General features: G+C 35.6%; 1 protein-coding gene across 6 annotated transcripts in view; it reads right to left on the bottom strand.

The window, feature by feature from the left end:
- LOC101685844 (sodium channel protein type 1 subunit alpha) overlaps positions 1 to 14025 on the bottom strand; it is a 142322-nt gene that overhangs the window by 66463 nt on the left and 61834 nt on the right. For all 6 annotated transcript variants that reach the window (XM_004743995.3, XM_004744001.3, XM_004743998.3 and 3 more), the window contains exons 3-5: positions 5477 to 5595; positions 3289 to 3378; positions 1514 to 1642 (exon numbers count right to left, since the gene is read on the bottom strand). In XM_004743995.3, the coding sequence (XP_004744052.1) occupies positions 1514 to 1642; positions 3289 to 3378; positions 5477 to 5595 (338 nt within the window). The remainder of the gene's footprint in view (positions 1 to 1513; positions 1643 to 3288; positions 3379 to 5476; positions 5596 to 14025) is intronic.

The raw sequence follows: 14025 nt of genomic DNA, 5'->3' as shown, positions 1-14025 counted from the left end.
ATCATGTGTAACTATGGAGAACTGAGTAAACAGAAATAATTCTTGGCTATAGTTTCAGGGTTTCAGTTAAAAAAAAAATAATAAAAGGCATGAAATCATCCAAGAGAAATCAAACAGGAAAAGGCAGATTGCCTTACTAACTATCTGGACATGAAAAGGTTTTTCTAGTGCAACTCCTAAGAGAAAGTTAGGCAAGGTAAGAACAAGATTTTTTGAGGGCTTTATGGTGCCCCTGGAATTACTGCTACTTTAGTCTCAAAAAACCATTGTCTCAACATGCTTTCTTTGGAACTGTAGCCAGAAGGAATGAGGAAGAATGGGCTTACCCTAACTAGCTATGGAAATAAGATGAGACAGGCAGCATTTGGAGCCCTGGGTATGTCAGCCCTGCTTCTCCTCCCATTTACCCCATTAGGCCTACAAGAAGCCAAGAAAATCAGCTCCTGAAGAAATGGTGAGGGCAGGTGGACGTTGACCACCTTCCTCCACACTAATTTCACCTACTCATCAATGGCCTTCGATTACTCCTCCGAGTCTCTCCTTCCTTGGGCAAGTTTACTACTAGGAGAAAAGGAAATGGAAAGAGAAATTGGGCATATTTCTGAGTGCATCTGGATGGGAGATGAAGACAAGGTTTAGGTTGAGGTAAAGACAATAGGAAGAAAGTCATAGAGGGAAGGAAAAGAAGAAGAAAGAAATGGGATCTGGTGATGAGTAGGAAGAGAGGGAGGACGTGTCTGCTGATAAGTCTTCAAAACCAATTTGTTGATGAAACAAAAATTTAGTCTATTAGATACATAATATATAAAACACCTTATTTTTTCCTATTAGTTTTATCTGTCAAAATGTTTTGATGCTCATAGATGTTTAGATTCCATTATTCTACCACACTAATAAAAGAAGGCAGAGAGAGGGGCATCTGGGTGGCTCCGTCCGTAAAGCATCTGACTCTTGATTTCGGCTCAGGTCATGATCCCAGGGTTGTGAGATGAAGCCCCACATTAGGCTCCGTGCTCAGCATGGAGTCTACTTGTTCCTCCCCCTCCCTCTGCTTGCAGTCTCTCTCTCTCTCTCAAGTAAAAAAATAAGTAAATAAAATCTTAAAAAAAAAAAAAGAAGACAGAGAGAATACATAATATAAATAAGGTCAATAAAGATTTGTGCAGCCAGCAGTTGTTTGTAGCTGTGATTTTTAGAAGCACTTTCACAGATATATTATGAATACACCTGTGCTTTCATATTATGTGCATGTGGAAGGGGTTTTGAGTGTGTTGAACAAGTGGCATGTATGAGGTTTGCTGACATGTTTGTTCCACGTGGAAATTGTAACTTCAGCTCCCTGCAGAGGTTGTATGCCACTTTGACTCCTGTTGTGCTAAATAAGATCAGGAGTTTAAATGTATAAATCACACCAAGGTATTTTTCAGTTAAAGCAAGCTTAGTCTTTAAAAACAGAAGCACTCATAGAAAGCCAAATTGCATTCTATTTTACAGTTTCAAAAAAGGCACTTACGCAAATGTAATGACAGTGAAATCAAGCCAGTTCCATGGGTCCCGAAGAAAAGTAAAGTCTTCTAAACAGAAGCCCCTTGCAATAATTTTTATAAGTGATTCAAAAGTGTATATTCCTGTGAAGGTGTACCTGGAGGCAAGTATCCAAAAAGAATTGATAAAGCAATGATTTTCTCTTATAGTATATCAATTTCTTACCACTCTGTCATTGGAATAGAGAAATATTAAAAAAAGAATCTAAGCAAGTTGATGTTATTTTCATTGAAATAAACATACCCTTAAATTTAAATTCACTCCCTAAGATATAAAGAGTTGTTTTTAAAGCGAGCAAAAGGCAGAGTAAGAAATACATGCCTAATAAAGTCTATGTAGCTATTGTCTGAAATGTCTTAGCATTAACATAAATGATTAGAACCTCCTGAAAATTACCAGTACATTCACAGATGGAGTGGCCAACAAATAATATTGCAGAAGCATAAAATGATTTTCCTTTAGAAAGTAAAAAGCTAATTTCAGTCATGTTTTATAAATGAGAGAACAGTGACAAGTTAGCAAGTCTTGTGTTTTTCTCTTTCTACAAGATAAGACCATTAACTAACTTGGAAAAAGGATTTTGTTAACATCAAAATAGGATAATTCTAGGGTCATAAGTGGTAAAAATTTAATTTAGAATGAAATGTTGGGGTAACTCAGAAATTTAGATGTTTCCAAAGTTTTGACCTTCTACTCAGAATTTAGAGAATCAAGTCACAGAAACCAGGGGGCCTGAAGATTGATGAGTCTCACATGTTAACTTCAATACTTCAGGTATTCTTTGTATGTAAATTTTACTATTTCCTGTAGGATCGGTGTTTCTTTCAGATTGGCTCCAACTTGGGAGTGTCCAGGAAGGGAAAGGGCTCTTGGGCACACCCTCGTTTTCAGGGTTAGCAGCTGCCGAGCAAGAGTGGTTAGAACCTAGGCAGGGCGCAGGCCCTGCAGGACGTAACACAAACCCAGCCTCTCTGCCCTCAGAGGAATCCCAGATCAGAGTCCTCAGTGCAGTTAGTAATGCTTCTAGTTTTTGGAAACTTTCACTTCAGTTAGTTTAGCAAGTAAAACTTGCTTGAATTACAACTTGAATTTTCAAGCTGTAAAATCCCAAATTTGGGGATTTTTTTTCAATGAATTTTTTTGATGACAATGCTCGAAACTGACAGAGGCCTGACATAAAGTAGATGTGCCTGATGGCGACGAAAACTTGAAGAAGCTCAATATTGTCTTCTTATGGCCTGTGTAACAGCCCCTGTTGAATTCTGAACTCACTGACTTCATCTGGAATTTAATGGGAATCAAGATCTACCATATTGGCTCATTTCCGCAATGGCTTTCAAAACATTTGCTTTGGCCGCTGTAGATCCTAAAGGAAAAATGGTGAGTGTCCAAGGATGATGGGATTCTGATAATCATCAAATATAGGTGAAGGATAGGTATTAGATTTAACACCAGCAGCCTGAGGGCCAATGTCATTTGTCTTCCTACTTTGTACTTTTGCTTAGAAATGGCTATATAAGAGTATTATATATATAAGATATATATATACTATATATACATATATATATGTATAAAATACTCTTCAGTTTTGTTTGGAGGTATAGTTTCAAAATCTTAAATATATAGATACAGATATACATGTCTCTATGTCTCTCTATATTTATAGCTACACACACATACACACACACACACACACAAACACATACTCACATAGTAGGTGGTTTAAATATAAGTTGAACTTACTCTACATTCTTTGTCCAGTCAGGAGGGTTACTCATTGTCATAAACACACAGTTTGTCAAAATAGTGCACATGATGAGCATGCTGAATAATGTAGGTAATTGTTAAGGAACACACAAAAGAAAATCCAAATCCATGTATTATATTATATAAAACACTGAAAGCTCAAACTGTAGTTTGGCCAAGATGCAGTGACTCATACATTGCGGGCAATTATCTAATTTCTTTAAATTTCGGTTTTGTCATCTGTAAAATGTGGGCAATAATATCACCCTCACAGAGTAGTTGTATAGATGAAGTGAGATAATGTATGAGAAAGCTTTATGTAAGTATCAAATGTTGCTTTTGATACTATTATTGAATCAGTATGTTAACCTCCCAGAGAACTTTGGTGGGGAAACTGCCATCTGGAGCGGCACAGATTCTGAGCAGAGAAAACTGATCTGAACTAATTTGAATCTGAACTAATTCAGGTGACTAAAATAGTAAATTGTGAAGGAAAGCACACACATGCAATATGTAATTTCTTAAATACTTGTTATAGAATAAGTTCGATACACGAAAAAATATGTAGTCCAAGTACAGCACAGTGCTGAGTGTGGGGTTGTTCTATTTTGACGGAGTTTGTTCAAGTGCAGCCACATGAATATGAGTCAAAGTGAAAATTTCAGAAGGCCAGGACTTAAAAGTGATATGAATGTAATTAAAATTCCACATAAAAGTGATCTTGGGCAGGTCATTCAGCCATTCTTGCCACAGAATCTCGTGTCTCCACTGACTTTCCTACAATGTAGCTAATCAAGTATAGACCTCATCAGTTTGAGGCACAGATTACATGAGTTAAAATGTGCAAGGTGGTTGGCACAGGCCTAAATGTTCCTAGATATGATCCAAGTGTTAGCTCAAATAAATTACTAAACATAACAAACTATGGAGCTGAAACGGACCTTGAAAAACACCTAGTTTAATCACTATATTTAAGAAATCAGAGAAATAAGACCTAAGCTCTAGAGAAATTAGATAACTTGGCTGAGCAGTAGAACACAAGTTTCCTGCCTTCATATCCAATATTCTTTCCAGTACAGTTTACTGCCAAAACAAAAATTTTCCATTAAGTGAAAAAGGAAGTTTTCATCAAATGACCACATGATGGCACTAGGAGTACAAACTAGGATAAGGTAACCTCCACAAATGTAAAAATCTTGAACATAGAATTATTATGTTTTGAAACTTTTACTGTTAATAAAATTATATTTATACCACTAAGGAATCTCTTGCTATCAGGTTAAAAATAGAATGGTCTTTTCAGATTTAGAAACTTTCAAAAAAAATCAGGTAGTATGTGTTCATGAAAATTACAACAGTAGTTTTATATTATTTTATATAATAATAAAATAAAATAATAATAAATAAAAATATTTATTTTAGAAATAAAGTTTTTTTGCCAGTGAATATGAATAGATGAATTTAGTTGGAGTCTGTTTTTAACACCAATGGAAATCACAAAGTCAAATCCCTAAAGACCATTTGGAAATATAATCTCAGCTTCTTTCATTAACTTCCAGAGTCTTTACTAAGCAATCAGTTTTCCATGACAGTCATAATTCGATTATTTAAATTTGAAATTCAGCCAATATTCCAGTATTTCCTCATGGATTTCATTAGGAAAGATCAAGAATTAACTAAGTATTGGCCAAAGCCCCCTGACATTCTTCCATAGAAAATAAACTTAAAGGTTTATTCTAAGATACACTAAGGTGCTTTACATAATAGATATGTCTAAATTTGGCTCTTGAAATAGATTTTTCTGTTATTATATCATTATTCACTGCAAATTCTAGATAATCACAAACTTTGTACAAAGATGATAAGGATAAATATGGCCACCTTACACTTGATTTGTAAGACTCAATACGTGCAAGTATTTTTAAGATATATATAGGAAATGTTACAGACTGATGTAGAATATATATTTGAAATATATATATGATATTAAAGACATTGTAAGTTTCAGTGTCACCCATATGACTAATAAACTGTAAGAATAAGGCTTATATGACAAAAGAAGATACAAAATGAGTGATTAAATCCATAGAGTATGGACATTTCCCGAGCCAATTTTATATTTAGCTACAAAGCACTTACAAATTTTACACACAAATAGTTAATATTGATCACTTGAAAAGGATATGAATGTACCAAAATCTTAATAGCTATTTTCCTAAGAGGATTGAAGGGAGTTAAAATGTACAGGGCAGAGGTGGCACTGAACCGGAAGATGGCCTTCCCTTTATTCAATACTATAAAAGTCTGTAAGATAGGAACACAACATAGAAGTATAAAAGTATAAACCATTTAAACTCTGTTGCCTACTTCTGTTATATGTCATTATGACTTATTCCAATGCTGTGACTTCCAAAGTGCACCATGCAGACAAGCTATCCCTGGATCTCTTAACTAGAGAGGACAGCCAATGGTGTCACTTACCTTTTACCTGATACTTACCTGCAATTTTATGATACATAAGGAATTTGGCCAAGAGAATTTATTTATTTATCTTAAATATCTGAGTTAAATGAGAGTCTTAAATGGGTGCATACTTTATTTCATGTCATCCTAAGACCCTTAAGACACTACATTCCTTTTATAGTGGTTTCAGCTTTCCCAATTCAAATATCTTGGAAATTAATCCTGTAGAATGCAAAATCATTCACTAGAACTAAAGCTTTTTTTGAAATTACTTTTTAGTTCCTTATTCTTTAAAATAAATATCATCACTCTATGGGTAATAGGAAATAAAAACAGCCACCAACAAACCTGCTCTGGCTTTAGATGGACACAATCCAATAATTGATTTTTGGAAGCCAAGCTCCCCGGAGAGTATCTGTTGACCAGGAGTGCTAAATTCTGTATTGGGATTTCTGAGTTAGCTGACACATTGAATTCTAATCCCAAGTGACTGCTCATCTCATGTAGTGCTTTCTTAGCACAGAGGAAAAGCTAAAAGCCCCTTAAAGAACCTGGGATCCATGAATGTGGATGGAATCATATTCCAAAAATCAGATATATTCAAGAGCAATTGGCAGTGTGCAGACAAAAAAATTAAGTAGCAACATACAACAATATGCATAACATATAATGAAGGATTCTGACTGTGTTTCTTAAGGCATTTACTAATAATCATGTAACATAAAATTTACCAACTTAACTGATTCTGAATGAATAGTTCGGCATTGATTTTTTTAAAAGAATGTATTAGATGGCTTCTTATAGTACCTTAGTATCTTTTAAATCTAATTAGTTCAATAAAAATTTCATTAACACAACTCTTCAGGATAATATTTACCACATGAAGTCCCTTCAATACCAAAGAAAAAGTCCAAAATTGGTGGTAGAGGAGAAAGGCTGAGAAATAGCATCGAGCTTGAAATAGGCTTTTCTTTACAGTCCATGGCTGCAGTAAATTCATGAAATCATTCTAACGTGTGAATAATTATGTGCCTCAGAACAAATTTCGAAACATAGCATTTTGAATGAATCAGAAATGAGATTCTATGTATGAACTATCACTTTAAGTATATATTTGTATGAGTATAACTCTCCATACATTAGATGGTGGTCAGGTTTGTTACTGACCACTTCGTATATAGTTATCAAACTCAAGTAGCATTTATTGAGCTTCTATATGATAAGCTGTTGTACGAGCACGACAAACACCTGGAATGTATCAAGGAAATAGTTTAGACTGAATATTAATTTAACCAAACTTCAGTGCAAAAGATGGAAATGAACTGTTTAGCACAATATTTGCAAAGCTCTGTGCTATAGTTTACAAGGGAAACAAAGAGAAATAAGACACCAAGAAATTTTTATACTAGTAAATGTTCAACTATGTCAGCCAATGGAAGAAAATCTAGAAGGATAAGCGAAGGTTTACCTAGATCAGAGCCGTCTAATAGAAATATGTGAATTACAAATCTGAACCCATATGGTATTGTAAATTTTCCAAGAGCCATATTTTTAGAAAGGAAAGAAGCAAGTGAAATTAATTTTAGAAATGTTTTCTTTGACCTACTATATCCATTGTTTTATCATTTCATGATATCAGTATTAAAAATTATTGAAGCATTTTGCATCTTTTTTTCATACCAATTCTACATCTTTCAAGTCTGGATTCACCACATGGAAAATACCGTAGCCACACTTGACTAATGTCTATTGCATTTGGCAACACAGACCTAGATACACACCACACATAGCACTGCAATTTCAGCAAGGTAAAAAGCATTTGTGATTTGAAAGGCAAACCAAGAAAAACAGGCAAACACCCCTGCTACCCAACAGTCTGACAATCTGGAGAGCAATGAGAGGAAAGCAAAAGAAGGATTCAGTTGAACTTCTCTAGTTATTGAGAGTACAGACTCTGGAGTCAGATGCATGGCTCAAACGGGACGTCTTAGCCTTCCAGCACTGCGATCCTGGACAAGTTACTTCATTTTCCTGCAGGTCATTTGTCTCTTTTGAAAAATGGGAATACATATTCTTAGCTCGTAAAGTTGCCATGATTGCAGTTCAGTAAAGATTCTGATGCCTAATATTGTGTATTTTTAGTAAATCACTCAGGTGATTCTTCAGTAGCAGGGCTGTGAACCCATATCTATTAATGGGCAATGTTTAAAGCTCCCCAGATTGCCAATAATTGTGTTGTAATATGCATTAAAATCCTTCCCCTTGACCTAGGTGCATAGTTAATAAGGAAACAATTATGTTAGAATAGTTTGGTAGAAACTGCTATTTATGAATCTGTGCTTGTTACTCTTGAGTGATTTTGTCTGAGTTTTTATAAAATGATTTGTTTATAATTTTTTTCCAAGGTGGATGTTGAATTTAACAAGCCATAATTTTCCAGTCTCTTTTTCTAAAGATGTCCACTGTCGTAACTTTTCTTTTTATCTGAGGGCCATGTTCCTTACAGTAAATAGTTTCAGTTTAAGGTCTGATTTTGTATTTATCTAAACATCAAAAAATTACCAAAATAATAGCACTGCCTCTAAATTTACTCCATTTTCCTATTCTTAAAGTAAATGTCCTGGCAAAAGTAACAGAGAAAGGTTAGCAATGATCATGAACAATAGAAAATATAGATTTTCAACTTGTACATACACTATGCTCCAAAAATACCTATGGAAATCAGTTGTTTGAAACTTTGAATATATTATCCTACAGAAAGAATATATATATACATACATATACATATACACATATACATATATATTTACATACCACTCAAAAGCCTCTGTAACTCTTAATGAAAAGGAATTCTGTATTAATGGTACTATGAAACCTTACCACCGTATAAAAGAACATGTAACTCTGCCAATGGCAGAAGAATTCCAAGTTGGGCTGTCAGGTGCACCTTTCTTACCCCCACATGTGAATGAGGGAAATCCCCTGGCTTTATCCTCTGCCAGAAGAGAAATCAACCTTTTCCTGGTTCTCAGCTGCTGGTTTGAGAACAGATTTAGAAGGGAGGGGTTGAATGAGCATCACCACGTGGCAAGGGGAGAGATGTTTTAGAAGTCTGGGATGTAAAGAACTTCACAGAAAGTCAAGAGATTCCATTAGTGCCTATCTCTGGGAACGTTCCTCATCTGGGCCAACCCCATGGCATCTAATATTATTTTCCCCCCACCGTGGGCATTCTAAAGGGTCTTACCTACATCCCTGCCTATTTTGTGATAAACTGTGGATTCCAGCCAAGATTTCCCTCCTTTTCTGGCTCAGTGGGGAATGGAAACTGTCTCACAGGTTCATCACCTGATGACTAAAGGGAGCGTGCAACATTTAAACATTTTTTTTCTCTCCTGGTCTTATTCTATTTTTCCCTGTTAGGCTGGGGATAAGCAGCCGAAGGAACAACCAGTGGTATTTGCCTGCCTGTGGAGTACCCACACTTTAGTAGCTGGCCTTCACCCAATTCCACATGTATTCTTTAAGCCGGGGATCACAAGCCAAAAGGCCCCAGAGATTAGGTCGTGGGAGGTCCCTATCAATTTTTGGTATGCAAACCAGTGACAGAGAAATTATAATTTATAATTATATAATTATCTGTATAATTATATACAGATATATATATATATCTGTATATATGTATAATTATATACAGGTAATTATATAATTACCTGTATCTTCAGCCTATACCGAGGGTATGGTTTATTATTATATGCTCAATTATATATTATATAATTATATATTATATAATTATAAATTATAATTATAAATATATAATATATTATATAATTATAATTATAAGAGAAATCCTAAATATGCCAATCATATGTGCATGCATGTATGCATGAGTGTGTGTGTGTAATCTCTTGATTTATAGGTCATGGAAACTAATTCAAAATAAATAATATTGCATGAGTCAAACTAAACGTATCTGTGGGCTCAATACCTCACAATTAGTTGTGTTTTGTTTTTTGTTTTGTTTTGTTTCGTCTTTTTAAATCTCTGTTTAAGCTCATACAAAAGAGAAGAATTTGAGCCCAGGGAAGAGTCTGTAAATTTGCTTGTCCCTGGGCTTTAGCTGTGTGTAATGGTGGGGGTGGGGCCAGCGCAGGAAACAACCCCACAGGAGGTGCCCAGCTAGGCTCTTAGCCTCCGGGAGAAGAGAGACTGTAACCACAGGTGCAAATACAATCTGGGGGTCAAATATTTCCCAGCCTGTATCTTCAGCCTATACCGAGGGTATGGTTTATTATTATATGCTCAATTTTTCATGGACTAAAAGGACTAGTTTGAGGCCCAGTTCTACTGCAGACTTGCTGTGTACAACTTTGAGCTGATTGTTCCCTGTTGTTTCTACATCTGAATAGAAAAGAAGGGAATGCCCTTGATGAATTCTAAAGTGCTATAAAAATACGAGAATTAAAAGGTGAAAAGTGTGTGTTCGTCTGTTCTCAAATACATACACATACTAACACTTGCATATTTGAAAGCAGGACCAATTTTCACATTGGAAATTTATTGTTCTATCTTTCCTCCCAAATTTCATATTGAGAAAACAATGCCATCTGATACTTGCACACCTCTAAAATAGATTCAGATCCCAGCCATTATGCTCTGTCTTCATTGTCAAAAATCTAGACCAAGCTTCCATAACGTTCCCTACTTGATCATTGAACATATAAAGTGGACCATGTCACTCCTCTAACCTAAGTCCTACTGAAAATTCATTTTGCCCTTAAAATACTGTTTAATAATGCACTTCAAAGCACCTTTTTCGAGGCTTGTCTCCAACCACATCTTATTCTCTTCCTACTTATTACAGCCCAGAGATATTGTATGTCCATTTGTAGGTTCCCTTCCCCTGGAAGACTTCTCTCTCTTCTCCTTACTACCCTTCAGATCCCAAATTAAATGTATTTCTTTACAGAGGTGCATAAGTTAAGTGACCCAAATCTGTCCTCTTTGAGAAAAAAAAAGGGTTTATCACCCTATTAGAATCTGGTAGGAAATGTAATTGTCTAATTATTTTAGAAGTTGATATCAACCTACAGAGTCTTAAAGATTTTAGTTTTCACAAAGGCAAGCCATGCCCCTGACTGAGAGAAACAGGGAAGCAACAAGTCATGTTTGGGAAGTATTACCAACCTAGGAGATGAAGGTTACAGCCTGCACAGTGGTGTGAATAGGGGTTGGGGGCAGGAAAAGCAGCAGTAGGCTTATATATACTCTATTACTGACTTTTCTTTTCCACCAGTATTATCAATGCAAAGACTGCACACCCGAAGTAGCATGGCAATGAGCCACAGAAGCTGACAGATCTGTTTTAAATCTAGTGTCTGTTACTTAATAGCTTTGTGATCTTAGGCTAATTACTTCACCTCAGTTTCATTATTTTAAAATAAAGACAAGAGTTATCTTGGAAGGACATGAGGATTAAAGTAGAACTGTAAATACCCTGATAGGTAGTGCATTGAGGACAGAGTTCTAATTTTTGCCTGCCTGGCACGGCTTCTTCAGCAGCCTCTGGCACTTCGTTTTGGCCAACACTCCTGTTCCACTGTCTGCCCACGTGGCTCGGGTGGCGCTGACCCACCCCCTGGCAACACGGGTCAGCATGTGGCATTAATCTGCTCAATGAGCCCATCACATACCCCAGCCTACAGGAACTGGTTCAGAGGAGGTCAGGGGAACTAACTAGAACCAGTTCCAGGACTTTTGCTAGAGCTTTTGAAGAAAAAGTGAGTTTTTCTTGAGGTGAGTAGGCTGTAGGATGCCAGCTAGGTGCTACTGGTGGAGATTTCTGCCATCTTGTGGGAAGAACAAGCCTGTGAATGCAGCCAGCGTAGGAGAAAATAGAGCCCCCAAATGGAAAAGGACTGTGTCTTGCTGTTGTTCTTCTAGCTGCTGGATCCTTTGATATTACAATGAAATTTGTCCCACACATACATTTATTAATTAATCAATGAGTTAGCTTGCTTGTTTTCAAAACTAGTTTCTGTTGGATTTTTGTCACTCTCAACTGAAGGGTTTCCTCCTAATATAGCAGGTGCTTAATAAATTCTAACCATTATTTTGCTACCATCATCATCATCTGGAATTGTTTCTGAGTAGAGGTGGGGAGGTGACAAAGAAGAAAGAGGTATAAGGAAGAAATGATGGATGAAGAGGAGAAAGATCTGAAAGTCAACTATAGTGCCCTGAGTGGAAGGGAGAGCCTGGGGGACTGCTAGTTCTAGAGGAGCTAATGATATGCCAAAACCAAAAAAGTTATAAATTGGGGACTGCTCATAAGACAATTTATGGAATCATAAGTTTTTATTTACCATCTACTTTTCTGAATTCTCTTAAATTACTATTGCAAGAAAACCTCCCTAATCCCAATTAAAAAACAAAACAAATAACTCTCTCTACCCAATATAACAATTTAAAATTCCTGTAGCAATAACAGACCAGGCATGAATTTGAAATACATAAATTCATAAAAGACTCTTCGTGTTGCTCCAATAAAGAGGCAATGCACATCTTTTTTAGAAGAGCTGATAAGAAGGGAGAATAAATTGTTCATAAATGCCCATGAGGCAATCAAGGAAAGAAGACATTTTTAACTGGATACATTTCTATATTCCATAATTAACAAACATCCATTTTCACTACAGATCTAAAATACCTCATTCTATTTCCAGGACACTGTCACAAAGGATATTTTCTTCCATGGTACTAATGAGTCATCTGTAATTTTAAGAAGAACATGAGAAGAAAGAAGTTTTCTGTAATAAAGAGTAGGTGAAGAATTTGAATGTATAGCTAAATGGTACAAAATTAACCCAAGCTATGAAAAAAAATGTGGGAAAAAAAATAAGGAAAGAAAAGGTGTGTTCACAAGCAAAATGTGCCTTACCACATAGCTGAAGTAAATAAACAAATAAAAGGAACCGAACCTGGAATCCTGTTTTGAAGAGCATGGGACCACAGCTAACATGATATGGAAAACTCTGTGACTGTGTTCTGAGAGCACTGTTATTTCATTTTTTCATTCTTAGGTGGACTGCTGAAGGCTTAAAACCTCTGAGGGTCTGGAAATGCTTCCATGCATGAGGAATGTTCATGAGATGATTGCTATCTCTTCAGTTGTTACTACAATATCAGTGACCATAGATTAACTTATTTTAACAATTTTAGTAAAACTCTTGAATATTATATAAGTTGCACATTTTAAACTAGGGCAAAGAAGATAAAAATATGTGGGCATATGCCATCTGAAAATACACCATCAGCAATGACACTTCCATAAGCTCAATGACATTGTCTCTTTAGAAGATCATAAAGGGTTTTAGTGTTTATGTTGTTTCTATTTCTTACATATAAATTTCTTATATGAATACCACTGTACTTTAAAATATAACATAAAGAATAGATTCTTCAACCATTTTTGTAGGCTTGCTTTTTTTATTCCAAATATTAGTAAGAAAGAAACAAAAACTTTGAATATAGATATAAATGGCTCATTAATTATTGCACTGGAGTTAAACCTTGGGGAAGTAAGTCAATGGCCTACTCATATTTTTATATTCCAACTCACTCAGGCAATAAAATCCACATCCCCATTATCAGGAATAGTGGGAATTTTCATCCCAAGAAGCATCTTCTCCAGTGACATTTTCGTCCACTGTTTTAATGAAGATCGCCCTGCTGATCTCAGATACACAAGTCAGAAAATAAAACTGGTTATCAAATATCAAAAGAAATATTCATTATTTTTAAGATGCTATTAATTTTCTATGCATTGAAACTTTAATCAGAGCAAACTAATTTAGAATTTAAGGCTACTCCTCAATGCTGAAATAATCCAATTATGGAAAGAAAATTTAAGACTAGAAACCAGTGAAACAGCAACTAGAAAGTCTTAATGTGAAAATATATGCAAAAGAAGGAAATTTTAAAGACATCGCTTAGTTGTGTGTCCTAAGCATGCAATGTTAGTTTCTAAGGATTTCAGTGCTTTTGAGTTTCATTTATATTGCTGTTGAAGGGCTTACATTTGAAGACTTGCTTGATGTCAGCCCAGTGGTAAGGCACTGGACATGCCTTACCTTGGGGAGAACTCCTTCCTGGTAACAACATTTCTCTTATCAGGTCGTCCTGCTTGCACAGTGTGATTTGTTCCAAAATGCCAAAATGTTTTTTCTTTCCTCACACAATGTGCATTTGAAGATAAGGATAGATGATGTT

This window comes from Mustela putorius, unplaced genomic scaffold (genome assembly GCF_011764305.1).
Source record: "Mustela putorius furo isolate JIRA1106 unplaced genomic scaffold, ASM1176430v1.1 tig00003869_pilon_pilon_pilon, whole genome shotgun sequence".
NCBI lineage: Eukaryota > Metazoa > Chordata > Mammalia > Carnivora > Mustelidae > Mustela > Mustela putorius.
The sequence above is the reverse complement of the archived record's forward strand: the minus strand, read 5'-3'. Positions and strand labels throughout refer to the sequence as shown.